This window comes from Otolemur garnettii, unplaced genomic scaffold (assembly GCF_000181295.1).
Source record: "Otolemur garnettii isolate 467f Iridium unplaced genomic scaffold, OtoGar3 scaffold00119, whole genome shotgun sequence".
NCBI lineage: Eukaryota > Metazoa > Chordata > Mammalia > Primates > Galagidae > Otolemur > Otolemur garnettii.
Genome location: NW_003852514.1, coordinates 5,552,962 through 5,571,029, shown reverse-complemented (window position 1 = coordinate 5,571,029; position 18,068 = coordinate 5,552,962). Strand labels below are relative to the sequence as shown.

The 18,068-nt window shown below is 58.5% G+C and overlaps 1 protein-coding gene across 12 annotated transcripts in view; it reads left to right on the top strand.

Moving 5' to 3' along the window:
- The window catches only part of CAMK2B (calcium/calmodulin dependent protein kinase II beta), a 107,051-nt gene that overhangs the window by 75,983 nt on the left and 13,000 nt on the right, over window positions 1-18,068 (top strand). For 2 of the 12 annotated variants that reach the window (XM_003797575.1, XM_003797569.2), the window contains exons 7-17: window positions 2,660-2,762; window positions 2,853-2,936; window positions 3,485-3,579; window positions 3,787-3,909; window positions 4,353-4,436; window positions 5,306-5,348; window positions 6,375-6,449; window positions 11,511-11,548; window positions 11,745-11,816; window positions 13,265-13,309; window positions 14,950-14,998. In XM_003797575.1, coding sequence (XP_003797623.1) covers window positions 2,660-2,762; window positions 2,853-2,936; window positions 3,485-3,579; window positions 3,787-3,909; window positions 4,353-4,436; window positions 5,306-5,348; window positions 6,375-6,449; window positions 11,511-11,548; window positions 11,745-11,816; window positions 13,265-13,309; window positions 14,950-14,998 — 811 coding nt within the window. Of the gene's footprint in view, window positions 1-2,659; window positions 2,763-2,852; window positions 2,937-3,484; window positions 3,580-3,786; window positions 3,910-4,352; window positions 4,437-5,305; window positions 5,349-6,374; window positions 6,450-11,507; window positions 11,549-11,744; window positions 11,817-13,264; window positions 13,310-14,949; window positions 14,999-16,445; window positions 16,560-16,996; window positions 17,126-18,068 lie in introns of all 12 variants that reach the window. The other 10 variants (XM_012809974.1, XM_012809976.1, XM_003797574.2 and 7 more) reach the window with 10 other exon arrangements.

Genomic DNA, 18,068 nt, shown 5'->3' with positions numbered 1-18,068 from the left:
TGGGGGGTGTCCACACACCTCTCTCCCAAAGCCTCCAGGCCTCCAGGAGAAGGTCTTAAGAAATCAGCCTTTTAGCAAATGTCTACTCAGAGTCTGACTTTCTGAACTCCCTCCAAGACTTGGCCCTGGCAGGTGGGGACACACGTGACAAAGGGCTGATGCCTCGGGGAACAGGATGGTGAGAGCAGGCCTTGCCCAGCTCTGCCAAGTCCTCCAGCCCTTTCTCCAAGTCTCTGCTGCCCACTGCTTAGCTCTGGGCAAAATTGCTCCAGGCTCTGTTCAAAAGGTCTGTTGTCCCCCAGGGTACAGGTGGCCACAACCTCTCAGAAGCTTCCCTTCCTCTTGCTTCTCCCTCTGTCCCTCCTTTTCCTTCCTTTTACTCTCCTCTCCTCCCTCAGCCCCACCTTCTCCAAGGCTTGGCTCAGCCCATTGCTTCTCTCCAGCCTGGCGGGGAGTGTGACTCTGAGCCTGTGCCCTGATGGCATTTAAGACCAACCTTCCCATGGGAGCCACTCCCTTCCTTGAGCCCTTGATAAGGGGCTGATCATTGCAATTGCTCTGGGAATGATATCAGGACAAGAGCAGATCCAAGACCTTCTATGCCCTTCACAGGTCCCTGCCCCTGCCCCATCCCTCAAGTCTGCATATCCCAGTGGTCCTGCTCTCTGTCTTGTCTGACCGACCTCAGTCAGGGGCTTATGGGAGGAGGAGCCCACAGGAGCTTCTATCAGGGTTCTCCTGTGAGGGGACATGGGTACTTTGTTTCCAGACCCTACAATTGACCTTAATTAACTTTGAGGCCAAGGCATAGGAGTAGAGGTCAATGCTGTCTCCCCATTCTGAAGACCAACAGAATTCTTGCTGTGGTCTCACTCTTCCTGGTGAGGGAGACAGAATGTACCTCCTCTCCTAGACAGAAATCCACTGTCTGGATTGAGACCAACTGGAAAGGGCATCATGGTGGGTTTACTCTCACCCCCTTCGGGCAGGGCAGAGGGCAATCAATACCCTCCCGGGGGCTGTGAAGGAATCAGGGTAGAGGCTGTAGGTGGGGACATCACTGCATGGCCTGGCAGGATGGTCCTGGCCTCCTAGCTCCCTCCAGGGGCCCCTAGGCCTTTGCACCTGGTGTTTCCTGGGGCTTGGGTTCTCCTAATGCTCTTTCCTCTCCTCAGGACAAAATGCGGGTGAGTTTCCTCCAAGGAGGGGCACCTGCCATGAGTCTGCTGTGTGCTGTGCCCTAGCCCACAGGCCCTGCCCTGCTCTACTCAGGATTCTCCATGCATATGTGCAGGGAGTGCTAGGCCCTGCCGCACTCACAGGGGCAAAATCAAGGAGCCTCTGTGCTCAGCAGGCAGGGATGCCTGTGTCCCAACCTGCCACTTGAGGAGATGGAGAGGTTGAGTTGGGGGACAGAGCCCCCCCCAGCACTGCCTAGAAGCCACAGGGTGTCAACCCCACCAGCTCAGCAGGGCAAGGCTGGAGCCCCTGAGGGAGCTCTGGGCCTCTGCCGTGTGGGGGGCTTGCAGCTCAGGGGAATAGGAATCTGTCCAAGAGGGTTGCTGTTCTCATTGATTCTAAGGGCCACTTTTGCACATTTTAAAATCTCTGAGATTCACACCCAGTGTTTAAAAACATGTTGAGTGGCAGTGTTTTGTCCTTCTCAGTGGCAGCTGGAGCCACAGTGTTGATCCCAGCAGTGGTTGGCAGAGGGGATGAAGCGCCAGGATCCCATGGCACTTAATAAAGGGAAGGGCAGCCTGGGAGCCTGGTCAAGGGGACCTGAGGTCCCCATGGAGCCCCCTGCTGGCCGAGGACTAGGAAGGCTGTTAGCCGAAAACTCTGTAGGGCACTGAACTCAGCAGCTGGCAGGTAGTGAGGCTGCAGGGATAGATCAGGCCCTCACAGGTTGGTCCCAGGAGTTGCACTACTCTTGGGAGCCCTTTAGGCCCTCAGCGCCTCATGTTGCCAGTTGAGGGGACAGCAGCCTCCTTGACCTTGCTGCAGGATAGGGAACACATGTCTATCCAGCCTAAGCAAGGGTGCTCACTGCTCCCCAAGGGAGGATCTGAATAGCCTTCCTTACCTGGGTGGTGGAGCCCAGGGTGGTGGAGCCCTGGGCTTGGGTGCTGGAGCCCACCAGAGTTGGGAGACGTTGGTAGGTGACTGTGCCTGGCAGGTCTGAGGCTGCCCCAGGTGCCGAGGTGCTTTGCCCTTTAGTGGTCACCATCCCAGCAGGAAGTACCTGGGCCTCTCAGCAAGCAGCTTTCCTATCCTGTCTTGGAGGAGACAGAGCAAGGAGGGGAGGGAGGGCCACTGCAGCCCTGCTGCCAAGTGGAGCCCCGGGGTACAGGCTGTGGGAAGCATAGAGTTTGCTTGTAAGAGTGAGCTCAAGGTTTTGGCCTGAGTGGCCCCCAGACTCCTGTTAAGGGAGATCTGAGCTCTGGCTAAGGGGCTATTGTCCCTGTCCCCAGGGTAGGTGCACTGTGGAGTACAGGCCTAAGAGTGGACTTAGCCAGTGAACACCACAGGGCAGGAGGGTCAGATATGTGTACCTACCTCCTGCAAATTGTTGTCACCTCTGTTGTGTTCCCCCATTCCCTCCTGTAATACACCCCAGTGTGAACAACTCACCCTCATGCCTATCACCTCCCCGCAGCCTGAGAACCTACTCTTGGCCAGCAAGTGCAAAGGGGCTGCAGTGAAGCTGGCGGACTTTGGTTTGGCTATCGAGGTGCAGGGGGACCAGCAGGCGTGGTTTGGTGAGTGGCTGGGACAGAGGGTGTCGACTGGTAGGTGGAGGGGCAGGGAGGTGCTGGTGGCCCCTCATGGCCCCTTGCCCCTCTCACTAGGATTTGCTGGTACACCGGGCTACTTGTCTCCTGAGGTCCTTCGCAAAGAGGCATATGGCAAGCCTGTGGACATCTGGGCATGTGGTGAGGCCTGGCCCGGGATGGGGTGGGACCTCAAGTGTTTTGGGCCTACTACCTCTATCCTAGACTGTGCAAGTGACCGGCACATCTTGCCCTGAACCAGGTTTCACTGTGACAGACCTGCCCTTGAGCTAACTTGGCAGGATCTATGCACAGCCTGGAGTCCCCTCCCCACCCAGAGTAGAATTGCTGACATGACACTGGACCCATCACCCCATGTCCACCATTACTCAGCAGAAGGAGCAAATGGGTGAACTGGAGTGGAGAGGTTGAGGCTGTCAGGTCACTTGGCAAGGCCACCTCCTGGGAAAGAGGTTCCCTCCCACAGAGGCAGAGAGCACCAGAGTGGACTGGCCTTGGGCAGGGTGGTGGGGGGGCTGGTCGTACCATTCTGCCCATGAGTCTCCAGCACAGGGCAGGGGGAAAAAGAATGCTGAGGACCCCTGTACCCTCACAAGGCTGTGGGAGCTGGGTGCTGGTGCACAGGGCATGGGCTCTGTGGATGGTGGTGCCCTGCACGTGGGTACGGGGCTCATGGGCTCCATCCACAGGGGTGATCCTGTACATCCTGCTTGTGGGCTATCCACCCTTCTGGGATGAGGACCAGCACAAGTTATATCAGCAGATCAAGGCTGGTGCCTATGACGTAAGTGCTCCTGAACCCCTGCTCTGACCTGCTCCCTGCCCCTGGCTCTGGCCAGCTGGGCACAGCCTGGGAAGAGGCTGCGAGATGGGTGAAGCCACCTGTGGCCAAACCCACAGATTCTTGGATAAGGGTGAAACCCCTTGGAGAATCCTGGCCCTGCCTGGGGAGGGGGTTCAGACTCAGCCTGTGCCCTGTCTCCTTCTGCAGTTTCCATCCCCTGAGTGGGACACTGTCACTCCAGAAGCCAAAAACCTCATCAATCAGATGCTGACCATCAACCCTGCCAAACGCATCACAGCCCACGAGGCCCTGAAGCACCCGTGGGTCTGCGTGAGTTGTCCTTGGTGCCCACAGCAGGGAGAAGCTCCCAGTGGAGATAGCTTCAGACCTCTCCCGTGATGAGGGCCCTGGGAGGGCCATAGGGTCCTATTCCTCACATACAATAGTCCCCTGGGTCTCCTCCATGTTACTCATGGCCTCTGACTTGGGACATGCTGATAGGTTTGTGAGGTTGGGCACTCAGAGAGTGTTGGAGGGTAAACCAGTCTTCTCCCTTCTGACCTCAGTCCTATCTGTGAGGGATAGAGCAAGCAAGGCCAGCAAGGGGATAAGGCTTAAAATTGTAGGCAAGTGGGGACAGGTGGCCTTTTGCTGCAGTGGTGGCTGGTGGCTCTTGGCATATGGGAGATCTGGGGTGCTGTGAGCCCTGCTGCCCTGGCCTCTCCTGACCCCCTGGGCTTCTAGCTGCCTTCTGACCTCCCCTCTCCCTGCAGCAACGCTCCACAGTAGCCTCCATGATGCACAGACAAGAGACAGTGGAATGTCTGAAAAAGTTCAATGCCCGGAGGAAGCTCAAGGTGAGGCACTGTCCCCTATACCCCCCCATGGCACCCTATGCTAAAGAGAAGGGGACCTGGGGGGATCCTAGCAGGCCCAGAAGTTGCTCCTTCCCCCAGGACTGTGGGTGTTGGCAAATTCCAGACCAGATGTGACAGGTGAACTCAGTCCAAAAATGCCCTGCACCTCTAGACCCAGCACCTGCCCACGGTGCTCCCCACAGATGCCACACTTGGGCTCTGCAGGCAGAACACACCCTCTAGCAGTCATGCCCTCTTTAGTATGAGTGGGTCCAAAAGCTTCTGACCCAGAGCAAGTTTGATAAGGAGAACAGAGTCATGCACTGGTCTTGGATGGGCTAAGGAGGTTGGAGAGGGCACAAGTGGGCATGAGTAGCATGCCTGACCCACCTGCTGGCCAAAACTGGTCCTAACAGTCCTGAGATGGTCATCTCCCTTGGCTGCCTGGTGCCAAGGGAGAGACCCAGGCCTGAGCCCAGGGACAGTAGCCTGGTAGCTTTGGGGTAGTCTCTAAGCTGTTCTCCCCAAAGTTCCAAGGATAGCTTCTACTGCTCTGATCCTGTCAGGAAAAGGAAGAACCATCAGGGAGCCAGACCCCTGAGGAGCTGCCCTGGTAACCTGTGGTCCCCAGCAATCTCTGAAGCTCAGGGGGTCTTCGAAGCTGGTTTAGGGTCCAGGATGTGTTTGAATTCTGGAAATAGATGTCTGTCTTGGGACAAACTGCTGGGTTCCTGAAACTCTTACCTTTTGGGAAGGCTGTGATCACATCCTGCCAGACGTTTGTGAGGCTAAGGGGGATGATCTTCTGGCCAGAAGCCAACAGGGTGCACTGACAGGACTACCCTGGCTTTATCTGTGTCTCTCCCCAGGGGGCCATCCTCACCACCATGCTGGCCACCCGGAATTTCTCAGGTGAGACTCTTCTCTAGGCAGACTCACTGCCCCTGCCCTGTGGTGGTGTGGGAAGGCTCCTTTCTCACAGCCCCATGGCCCCTGGCCTCTGCTGCCAGCCTGCACCTGGCCTCTGCCCCAGCTTCGAAACCCCTCCTGCCCACCTGGCCCTGCCAGGCTCTCTCCTTGGATGACTGTCCAAGGTCCATCCCCTCCCCTACCCTGTCACTTTTGTGCCAGGTCTGTGTCCCCTTCCTCTACACAAGTGTCTTTGCTGCCTACTTCTGGAGCACAGTGCCGCATGTGTCTGTCCAGGCGTCTGTTGGGCATCTCTGTGGCCTCCTTGTTGTTTTGAGCACTCTGAATACCATGTTGTGTGGGGGGCAGCAGGCGGAGGGGACTCGGGTGATACAGTAGGCTCTGTGGACCTCCTTCTGAATTCTGGACAAGCTGTGGCTGCCTGTCTCAGTCACTCAGGGTGGATGACGGGAAAATGAGGCCTCCAGGGGGTCTGTTAGAGACCCCCAAGGCCCAGGGCACTGGCAGGCCCACCTGGGGATGTGTTAGCCCCAGAGTGGAGCCAGCGACCCAGACCTGGACGAGCTGTGCCTGTGGCTTCTCCGTCGTTGATACTCAGTGTGCGAGCGTCTGTGATCCGTCTCTCGTTGTCCGTTTGCATCTGGCACCCCTCCCTGCCCCAATCCTGTTACTTTTGCTGTGATGCTGTACTGCCGGGAATGGGTGCATACAATCACACCAACACTAATAGGACTGTCGTGTCTGTTGTGAGCCCACCATGCCCCAGAGGGCATGAGAAGCCCCCGCTGGGGTTTTCTAAGGAGAAAGGAGGCAAACGCTTTTCGGTGTCGATCAGCCCAATCTTGTTTTCACTCACTTGAGAAAAGGATTCTGGAACCATCGTACACCTAAACTTTAACTCTAATCTTCTCTGCTTCCTTTGTCTCTTTTCTTCCCTTACCTTGCCCACCCCCTCGTCTGTGTCCGCCCACCCCTCCCTCCCCCTCGTCTCTAACCTGGTGCTAACAGTGGGCAGACAGACCACCGCTCCGGCCACAATGTCCACCGCGGCCTCCGGCACCACCATGGGGCTGGTGGAACAAGGTAGATGTGTCTTGACCAGCCTCCCACCCGCTCCCGCCTGTCCCTCCTGCCAGCATGCAGCCCCCTGCTGCACGCAGCCGCTGGCCAGGCCCCAGAGCCACCCCAGAGGCCAGCAGGCCCCTGGGAGCCCCTGCTCCCACTGTGGTCATAATCCCAGCAGAGCCTACTTCGAGGGCAAAGAGATAGCCCCTAGACTCCTCATCTGTAAGAGGAGGGGCTGGGCTTAGGTGACCCCTAGGCCATGCCAAGTCACCTGGTCCTAGCCGCTGAAGTCTGGGGATCTGGAGACTCCTGATTCAGAATGGCCTTGACCCCACAGGGAGCCACTAGGCCTGCTACTGGGGTCTGACTCCTGAAAGGAGAGCCTTGGGGAGCAGGGCCAGAGAGGCAGAGGCATGACCCCAGGAGAGCCTGTGGGGCTCAAGGTCAGTCCCTTCTGCTGGGCGATCCACACCCTGCCCCTAAGGGGCCTGCACGGAGCTGGTGGTCTGTGCTGCCAAGTCCCACACTTTCATGTCTGTGCTGAGAACTCCCCGCAGGACAGGGTGCTCTAGAGCCAGGGTCTCTGGGCACCCTTTGGCAGCTTTAAAGGCTTCATCTTAGGTTCTTTCTACAAGATTCTCCTCACCTGACCCCAAGCACCAGGAAGGGAGAAGGCTGGCTCTGCCACCCTGCTCCTCCAGTGGGCCTGGGTCCCCCCAGCAGGACCCAGAGGCAGAGCCTAGAGGCCCAGGTCATCTCCTGCCTGCCTGCCAGCTTGTGACCATGGGCAGAACCTGTGAGAGCTGGGTGACCCTGGACCTCCTTGTAGGTTCCACAGCTAAGGGCTGGCAAGAATTTAGGCTTAGCTGGCCTCAGCAGGCCACTGAGCATACAGAGCCCTCCTGGGTCCCCCTTGAGCCAAGATTCAGTTTCCTGTCATGCCTCCAGCACTGGCAGGGAAGAAGGCTTTAGAGTGCTGAGTACTGCCCTCCAGAGGCCCACCCATCCCAGCTCCCACTAACAACGCCAGCGGGTAAGCTGTGCAGCCTGCCTGATCAGAGAACCCTCCTCCCGGGAGGTTCAGGCTGCCCTTGGTGAGGGGCGTGTGTTCTCCCCACATGAGCCTGTGGACCTAACCAGCAGCAACACCAGGGAGGGTAGTTCTGAGTCTGCTTCATTCGACAGGCCTTTCTGGGCACATGTGGCAGGTGCTGACATTAGAAAAGGACGAGGCTAGTTGCTTCTGGGGAGGCCCTACTGCCCAGGGAACAGTGCCAGTAGACAGCCGCGTTTGCGCCGCCCTCTGCCCGGGGCTCCCGCTGCAATGCCCGGCTGCCTGCAAGTGAACGTGGGGTGCATGAGCCCATGCATGTGTGGCTCTGCCCTGGGCGCCAAGGGCCACTTTGTCTTTCGGGGGGTTGGTCAGTGCATGTGGACAGAGCCCAGCATGGCTGTCCAGTGTGACCAGCAAGGGGGTGAGACAGAGGCAGGACTGAGGGCCCACCTGCCCTGCTAGCTCAGCTGTACTCCACAAACATACAGCAGGATCTCACTTCTCCAGGGATGATGGCTGAGCCTGGCACTATTGGTTGGACCTCCTGTGTGGCAGAGCCCCCTTGGTCAGCAGGGAGACCCTGGCTGTGTGAGCATGCTGCAGTTTGGCCAGGGTTTGTCCTGCACTGAGCGGGCATAAGCGCAAAGGAGACCCGCACTGGCCAGCTACAGGGTGAAGCAGTCACCCCAGTGAGAGACTCAGGGCCTTTCCAAGGTGGGGGGCAGAGGGTCTCCTCCTTGTTCTCCAGAGGCCTGGGAGCCCCTCGCCCAGGTGTGTGACATGCCTGTGGCTGCCTGGTCCAGCCTTGACCCTTGTTACACCTAATAGATACTTTTAACTTGAGATAGCAAGGGAGATGTGCCTGTGCCTTTGAACACTGATGTAAGTGGAAGCGGACAGGATTCTGGCCACAGTGAATCTGGAGTTAGTCCAGGACAGTAGATATGAAGTCCAGGAAATGAGTGGCCCAAGAAACTCATGGCCAGGAGCTATGTAGTTGTCCCATGGGGTCCACATGGCACCCAAGATGTGTAGATGTGGTTGTTTACAAAAGGGGTTCACTAGTAGGGATGTTTAGGGAACTGATTAAAAGCAGTGGCCTGAGTCAGCAGAGTGGTTAGTTCATATGGGGTATTTCCCACCCACTTGACTATGAACTTCTGTCCTTTTCTCCCCCACTGATACTGTTAACATCTCCAGCAGCACAGTTTGGAAACGTGAGCTTTGATGGACTCAGGGACCTCTGTGGAACCCTCTTAGCACCAACCCTTCCACAGGCTTAACTCAGGCACCCCCTTTTCTGTGAGAATCATCTGACTACCTCTGCTGCTGCCCAAGGTGCCACACTGGCCCCCACTGAGTCTCAGACCACTGTTAGCCAGCTCTGGTTCTAACACAGCCCCCAGCTAGGAATGCTACAGGGCTGGCTGCTGCTTTCCTCCCCTTACAGAGATGGGGCCAAGCCTACCTTTTGCAAACTTCCCATTCTGATTGGCCACAGCTTTGAAATGTGTATTTCTGGAAGGGATGGGAACCCTCCCTCACCTGCTCAGCTGCTCATGGCAAGTGTCCTCAAGGTGAGGCTGTTGTCTCCTTCCTCAGGCTCCTGGGAGGAGCCCATTTTCCCAGCGTGTGGGTCACCAGCAAGGACAAGGTGCCCCAGCTCCTGCACCAGGGGCAGACTGGGCTGCCCAGGTCAGCTGGTTCAGACACACGTCACGGGGGCTGAGTCACATGTGTTGGAGACGAGGAAGGAAGGAGGAAAAGCAGGGTCCACAGACAAGCAAAGGGGTGTGCTGGGCCCAGGCCGCATGTTCCCAAGTCTTCAGGACTGGCCTTCCCCTCTGTAATGACTTACCTGGAGGCAGATTTTAGCCACAGTGAGGGGGCAAATAGGAAGTCTACATTTCTGGTCCTGAGCGGACACTGGGCAGGGGTGCCCTAGCATGGCAGGGAGGTAGCCCTGCTGCAGCTACACTGGGGTTGGGGCTCAGGCCTAGGAGGATAAGATGCAGGGAGCAGGTCTAGAGACAGGTAATGCCTATGTCCCTTCACTTCTCATGAGGAGGCCTCAGGAGTCAGGTTTCTGGTTAGTTCTAGAAAGACTTGCTCCCTGGATCCTGGGAGTGACTCGTGGGGTTGATGCAAAACTTTTGAGAGTTAACAGATCTGTGAGGGAAGGGAGGCTGTGAACGGAAATTGTGTGCCCACTAGAGGGTCACTAGGGCCACCATGCAGGGCCCCAGGGTCACTTGCAGCCACTGGGCAGTCGTGACTCTATGTGCACACATAGAACCTGAGAGGGACCTGGCCATGGAGTTGGCAGCAGTGGACATCTGGGAAGGGAAGGAGGTGGTCAGCAGGCAGCAGGCAAGACCTGCTGGACTCTGAAATGAAATGGGGAACAACCTCAGAGTGTCAGAACCACCTAAAATAGGGGTGCTCAAACTATGGCCCACGGGCCACATGCAGCCCGCCAGGTGTTTTTGCCGCCGCTGCCTGTCCTGCTTAGCAGCCGATTCATCCCGGGCCCTCAGTCCGGTCCTCCAACAGTCTGAGGGACAGTGAACTGGTCCCCTGTTGAAAAATTTTGAGGACCCTTGACCTAGAGCAACTGTGGAACAGATGCCTAGGCCCTCGGAGGGTCTGATGCAGGGTGGGCCTGGGAATTTGCATTTCTGATGGTACAGGTAATACTGCTGCTGCTTGGGCAGGGCATTTGAGAACCATTGTAGCTCTAGGTCCCTGTGTGCCCGACTATTCCTGGCCCATGTGGGCAACACCACGTCCCCCTTCAAAATAGGCCGCAAAGCCTGACTTCATACCTGGCCGGCCAGCATCCCAGAACCAGGCATGGGGGTGGGGTGCTGTGCCACTTGCCTTCCCCGCTTGGCCCAGGGATAAGGGACCTCACATCTCCCATGTCATCATCTCACCTGGCGGGTCCAGCCTGGCTGCTTCTCTGTCCCTGTTGCGCCCTGGCTCTTCTTGGTGAGGGAGGTCCAGGACAAGTCGCTGGCTCTTGGTGCACACTGGGCCCACAGACTTGGGCTCCTGCTTGAACCAACACAAACCTTGTTTTCTTTCTCTCTTCTTCTTCATTTCCTCCCCTTCTCACCTTTCCTTTTCTGTAAGGTAAGCTGACTTCCTTCTTTTTTCTTTTTTTCCCAGTTCTGTGACTACACTTCTAACCATTGTGGTGGGTGTAGATATTGTGGACTGGGCCAGGCCCATCCTGACCTCCAAGGGGGCGTGTTGGGGTGATATGGTGGTCCAGCTGCTACATCAGGAGGGTCTTCAGAGCCTTGTGGCCAAAGAGGCCTCTGTTGACTCAGACGTGGCCCCAAGGCCAGAGCTGCCAGGAACAGCTCAGGAGGGAACATGAGGCTGCCACTCAAGTACTCTGAGCAGAGGGCACTGGTGCAGAGCTGAGTCCTGTTCACCAAGAGGCGTGTACATAAGGAAAGGCGAGAAGGAGGCTGAGAGCAGGGCAGGTGCCTGAGCTGAGCTTGGGACAAGCCCTCTTTGGGTGTCCAGCTGTAGCGCATGCACCCCTGGAAAAGTGGAGACCCATGGAGGGCATGACCCTCCCTCCCCTCTCCAGTGTCCAGCTCAGCTGCCCCCACTACCAACCTGGCGCCGCTCGTCCTGTGTTCCCATTGTGGGAGGGAGTCTGCGTCCTGCCTTCCTCTTGGAAGAACCTGCATGTGACCTGGAAGCCAAGTGGTACAGGGTTGGGAGGCTCCCCAGCACCCAAGGAGAAATCTCGGTGCCCTGTGGAAGCTCCAGAATCATGGAGGATAGTTGGGGAAGGGGCCTGTTCTGGGGCACGGGTCCTTGAGAAGTACTGGCCCAGCTCCCCCACAGGACACGCCAGCTGCCTTCTCAGAGCCAGACTGGGGGCTGAAGCCACCCCTGGACCATGCTCCTGGGGAAAGAGTGGCGGCAAAAGGGGTAAGATGGGGTGGGCTACAGGGGGCCCCAGGCCCATCACTCATGATGCCTCTTCTCTCCCAATGCAGCAGCCAAGAGTTTACTCAACAAGAAAGCAGATGGAGTCAAGGTGAGGTGCTTGTTTAGCCTTGGGGCGCCCATGAGGCCTAGAGCCTGCAACTCTGCCCCTGGCCCCTGCAGCTCTCCTCGCAGCCACTGAGGCTCCTGCTCTGGAGGGTTCCCTCCCTCCATACCCAGCAGACATGGGGAAGGGGAGTGGTGTGCCACTTCTCCCACCTAAGGGCTCCTCTTCCCTCTCTCCACAGCCCCAGACGAATAGCACCAAAAACAGTGCAGCCGTCACCAGCCCTAAAGGGACGCTTCCTCCTGCCGCCCTGGTACTGAGCTCTGCAGCCCCTTCCTCTCAGCCTCTCCTGCACCCCCAGTTGTGAGGGGGTTCAGGGGGAAGGTGGGGTCTGGCCCTACCTGGCCTGTCTCTGGCAGCACATGCCTGGCTCCCAGCCCCTCACCCCTTACTGCACTGACGGTAGTGGAGTGGAGGGTTTGGCACCCCCAGAGGAGAAAGGAGCCTTAGGTTCAGACAGGTGCAGAGGCAGCTTGGGGAGTCCCTCATTGGTGCCAGCGATGTTTGGGTACAGGAAAGAGACCCAGCCTCACCTGCACTGACTTGTGGGTGCCTCCCCAGGAGGCCTTCAGGAGGTTGGTGAGGTGGAGGACACCCCTAACCACCAGGGACCGTCCCCTCTTCTGCCACCTTCAGTGGGCTGAACCAGAGCTCACAGCCAGGGTATGGCTCTGAGTGGGCTGGGCCAGGCTGTGCAAGGGGGGCAGCCCTGAGTGGCACATCTCACGTCCCATGGGGAAACAGGGCTCCAGTGTTATGGTGGGGAGGTGTCTGGGCCAGTGGCAGCAGGGTAGGCTTGCTGTCAGTGACTTTCCGTAGGAGCCAGCATACTTTGTGGCTGCCTGAGGGGCTCCCTGCTGGGAGGGTGGGCTGCCCATGACATTCCTGCTGTGCCTTCACTGCCTCTCAAAAGGGTGCCCAACCAGCTCTGGCCCCCTTGCTCTGGGGTGGCTCCTTTACAGGTGAACCACACCATAGTGCTCCCAACGGATGTGGGAGTTGTGGGCTGTGAGTACTAGCCACTGTGTTGTGCCCATTACAGGATAGCTATCCCAAGCTGTCCTAAAAGGTTTGAGGCTTGCTGGCCTACAGGTTCCTGAGTCTGCATTTTTGGTGTCCCCCAAATGTCCCAGACTCAGCTCTGGGAGCCGTCCCAGGGTGCCCATGGGAAGGCTGAGTTTGCCAAATGGGCACCCCCTAGCCCCAGGAGAGGAGAGCTTCCCATGAAGGGAGCTGTTCAGAGTGGCTGGGCCGTGGCCGGAGGGTAACCTGGTGCCAGCCCACACGCCAGCCTCACAGCCAGCCCCGTCTCAGACTCCGTCCATCCCATGTACCACCCTCACCCCCATGACATCTTCAAACCTGTGACTCCCCTGCTGGAACAGAGGGTCAGGCAGCAGAGGACAGGGGAGAACTCCCCAAGGCAGAGCCTGGCTTTTCCAGCACCCACACACATTCTGCAGCTTCTTAGGGCCTGTGTTGCCCATCGCCCCGCTGGACAGCAGCCCCTCCTCTGGCCTGCTCCATTCCCACCGCTCCACTGCCTCCATGCCTGTCCCACTCTGCTCTGCACTCTCCTCTCTCGCAGGCTCTGGCCGCCACCCCACCTCTGTCTCCCCTGTTCCCCTCCTGGTGGTCTCTGCTCCCTTCTCTTCTCACTTTCCTTCTCTTTCCTTCCTCTGTGTCTTCCTTCTTCTGTAGGAACCTCAAACCACCGTCATCCATAACCCAGTGGACGGGATTAAGGTACTGGCGCCTCTTTTCCTCCTCACACTGTCCTTAGGCAAGAGGCACCGGGGCCCAGGAGAGGGGTCTGGGGTGCTGTCCTGGGGCAGCATTTGTGCCATGAGAGGCTCTCGTCACCTCTCCCCAAGGCAGGGCAGAGCTGCCCAGCCCCTGTGTGGGCCATGACAAGGCAAATGGTTCAGCCCCCAGGTGCTCAGGCCAGGACTCCAAGTGGCAGACCAGGGCTCCCTGATATATGGAGCGAGGTCCACTCCTTGGGGACCAGGCCCTTGCCCCTCCTGGCTGTGCCCTCCCTTCCATCCCTAGCGCTTCCTGCTGAGCGGCCCCCCCTCTCTGCTCCCTCTCTGCTCTGGCCATCAGCTCCCATCACATTGGCATCATCACCTGGGCCGGGGAAGGGGCTGGCTCTCGGGTGGTGGGAGGGAGGGGGAGGTGACCAAGCCCTTGCAGGACTGCTAGACAGCACTGCCCCCCAGCACAGCCCTGGAACCGGGGCCCTGCCTAGACATGGGCTCCTTTCAGAGCCCCCAGGGTGCCTCGGTGGGATCTCTACTTCCTTCTGGCTAGTGCCACTGCCCAGCCCATGGTCAGTATCTTTCTCAGGGGGAAAAGGGCAGGGACTGGGGGTCCAAGGGGATGCTATGCAGCCAAGAGACCTGGGCATGGCCCCCACCTAGCAGCTGGGGATGGGTGTCCCTGACACCTGTGTGTATCTGGGATGGCTTCACCTTCTCCTCCCTGTGGGGGTCCCTAAACAACCTTCTGGGCTTTGGTGAACCCTCACCTAGGTCTAGGGCCCAGAGCAGGGTGTCCTGGCAGTGTCCAGATCAGGTGCTAGTCCCCTGAGGACCTTTTAAGATGTTTCTTCTGCAGACCAGAGCAGGCCTCCTGGTGACTTGGTGACAAATGGGTGCTCTTTTGATCTGAAGGCAGCAGCCCTTGAACAGGGGGAGGGTGAGGGCCACCTTGCCCTCTAAGGCCACCTAGGAGGTGAGATGGGGGCCTGGCTGGACATCTAGCCTGAGGGACAGGTGACCCTTGTGGGGTCTCATCTCTTCTGGAGAGGATGTGTGCAGCAGTGGTGCCCTGCCTGAAGCCAGACCATGGTTCTTGGAGCCTAACGGGGACATATAGACCTACTGGAAGCCACTGAACTATCTTGGGAGTATGCTAGCTGCTCCTGCCTCTTTGGGAGCCAGCCAAATCCCGTGTGTTAGAGTTTTAAAAAGCCTGGTTTCTTCTCTTATTAAAGACAGTCCACTGCGCAGACCAGTCTTCCTGCCAGGTGTGTCTTGTTGGGAGAAGTTGAGGCCCTCATGTGCCGGGGATGTGGGGCAGCAGGGCCAGCTTCTGCCCCCTGGTGAAACTGTGCTGCCTGCCGTGTGGGGGGCGCCTGGTGGGGATGTCCTCCTGGGATCCACACAGGGCAGCTCTAAGGTCCCTGCTGTATGTGGGTGTCCAGGGCTAAGGCCTTGCAGGAGGACTTGTCCCCATAGGCCTTGGCCCTGTTGACGGAGCAGGGAGGAGACCTGTCCCAGAGCCTGAACTGGCCCCCCACAGCCCCACTGCCTACCCACCTCGGCTGCATTCCACCTGGCCTCAGTCACATCATGACCCACTTCTACCCTATGTTTCCTCAGGAGTCTTCTGACAGTGCCAACACTACCATAGAGGACGAGGATGCTAAAGGTACCTGCACTCAAGTCCTTGCTCCCTGAGTGGCCTCAGCAATGCCGGCTGCTTTTTTTGAGGCGGGTGGGACTTCAGCTGGGTCAGCTGTGCTACGACACGGAGGGTGTGTGTGCATGGGCTCAGAGGCCCTGAGCCTGGGTGTCGGGCCTGCCCAATGTGGGTGGTGTGGTGGAGACGACCAGCAGCCAGGCAGTCTCTTGGCCTTGAGTTGGGGCTGGCTCTTCACCCCAGGACCAGCACTCGCTCCAGGAATCTAGGAGCTCTGTTCCCATGGGAGAAGAGTTTGTGGGTAGAATTTGCTCAACGACATTGTTGGTTTTCTCTTAAAGTTCCTTAAGCTTGCGATTCCATCCTGCTTACACTTGTCGCGAGGCCGGGCAGCTGTGGGGCTATTCCCGTGTTTGCCTTTGCTGACCCAGGAGCTGCTTCCTGCAGTGGTTTCTCTGCCACATGCCAGCTTCAGGGGCTGGAACCCCATGCTGAGCCAGACTGGTGTCCTTCATGTTCCCTCAGAAGACCCCAGGGCACTGGGGCATGCACCCCCAGGATGTGATCTGCTGCCTCGAGGGTGTCCATATGGGGTCCCCAGCCTTCACTGGTCATGTGGTCACATAGGCACACCTGTCAGGGCCTCTCCTGGGGCCTGATGGGCTCAGTCATTCTTCCACTTTGGGGAAGAAGAAAACTCACTAACCCAAAAGCTGGTCCACCACCTAGCTCCTGCCCACCCTACCCAGCTATGACACTGTCCCTGAGCATCCCCTGTGCGCTGGAGCAGAGGACTTTAGGCCTTGGACACCAGAGAGTTTAGGTTTGCATGACTCCCCCACAGACTGAAATAAGCCCTAAGGCCAATGGCACAGAGGCTGTCCAGGCATCCTCCTTGTGAGGTTCTGCCCTTGCCCTTGGGCTAGAAGCTCTGAGCAGTGAGAGAGGGGTCCTGGGAGTTTGCTGGGCCTGGATCCTGCAGTGGAAAAGAAGCTGAGGCCTTAGCAGCCCCGCAAGGTGGGGGCAGGCACCCCCGTAATGCAGAGGGAAGCACGGCCAGGCTTTCCTGGGGCTAGTGCAGAGTCAGGGCAGGACTGAGAGCCATCGTGGCCCTACAGTGACCATTACTCCTTCTCCCTGGACCTAGCCTCTGCTGCCTGTGGCTAGGTGGCCACATCATGCAGCCCTGCTGGCCCCAGCAGGTGACCCTGGAGGCACAGCCCCTGTGTTGACTCCCTTAGCCTTCATCAGTGTTCTGTGGCCATCCCAGGCCCTAGACACTCACAGGGCCCAGACACTCACCTCTATCTCCATCCTCACAGGCCCTGGCTGTGCTATGGGGTCCTCTAACTGTAACCTTCCTCCTCTCTCTCGGGTCCTTGGTCTGTCTCCTCTTGTCATCTTCTCTTCCTGTGTGGGCTTCCTGCCTACCACCTGCTCATCTGTTCCACCCCAGCGCCCAGGGTCCCTGACATCCTGAGCTTGGTGAGGAGGGGTTCAGGAGCCCCAGAAGCTGAGGGGCCCCTGCCCTGCCCACCTCTAGCTCCCATTAACCCGCTGTCAGCCCCATGTAAGTAGCTGGGGCCCTGCTGATATAGGGGTCACTTTGAAGGGCAGGCTGAGCATGGACTCATGGCCGTGGCCCCATCCCTCACAGGCCCACGCTGGGTCTCCTTGAGGCTGCCTCTGCCCAGTAACCCCCACCCTGGGCAAGCCTTGACCAGATGCCACCACTGGCCCATGGGGAGACCATCCAGGCAGGGCAAGTCTTGGGCCACACTCCTGCTTCAGGCCACTGGATAGTACAGGAGGCCCCAGAGGCTCAGGCCTCACTGCATCTCAGCTCCAAGGACTTCTTGCTGCTGAGACAGGCCCCAGTCCCAAGCCTGACCCCAAGATCTGTGGGAAGAGAACAGGGGACCCTCCTCCCTCCCTCCCTGCTCTCTGCTCTGCACTTCCTCATTCATCTGTCTGCCTTGTGTTCATGTCTTATCTGTTCCGCCCCAGCGTCCAGGATCTCTGACATCCTGAACTTGGTGAAAAGGGGCTCAGGGACTCCAGAAGCCGAGGGCCCCCTATCAGCGGGGCCCCCGCCCTGCCTGTCTCCAGCTCTCCTAGGCCCCCTGCCTGCCCCGTGTAAGTAGTGGCCCTGGGCCTGCTGCCTCCACTGTGGGAGGACTTGCTGTGAATGGGCACTCAGCGGCTTCTGCCTGCCTGCACGGCCCAGCTCCCCAAGGGTGGCCAGAAGCCTGGCGTCCTTCTCTGATGTCCTACCCTGGCTGGGCTTCTGGCGGGGTCACGCTAACTCAGCAGGGCAGCTGCCTGGCTTACCCCCTCCCCCCAGAGGTCCAGCACTTCCACTCCCTGCTCCCTTTTCCATCCAGCCCCTGACCTCTGCCTGCAGAGCCTGTCCCACACACGGGCAACGCCTGGACCCTCTGTTAGCCTCCTCAGCTTATCTCTGCTGAGACACTCATGCCCAGCCCAGTGCCCTGTCCACACAGCCCAGGAGGCTGCCCTCCAGGCTGCCCCATCCTGATATAAGCCAGGCCCTGAGTTCCCTTCCTCAGTCAAGCAGGTGAGGAAGGTGCCAGAACTGGACCCCCAGCTAGGGCCTTAGAACTCATGGACAAGGGGATATTACAGACAGAAGCCAGCCTGGTCTCTGCTGACCTCAGATGTTCATGTGAGGAGCCTGATCCTGACCTGTGCAGTCTGCCACTCCTCCCATCACTCATCCACCTTCCCCACTTCCCAAGGGCAGTTTCCCTGATGCCATCTCAGCAGCCAGGGTGCCTCTCCCCCAAGGGAGCCTCTGCCCATAGCACCTGCAGCCACGCCACCCACCCCAGAGCACCTGCCCGTCATTCCTAAGGCCTCTTCCCCATGACCCCTTTGTCCCTATGCTTACCTCTGTCTCCCCATATCCTCCTCTGTTTCCATGGCTCATCTGTCCCCAACATTTCCCTCTATCCCCTATAGCCCCCTCTGTCTCCCACAGCCCCCTCTGACCCCATCATCACCCTCTGTCTCCCACAGCCCCCTCTGACCCCATCATCACCCTCTGTCTCCCACAGCC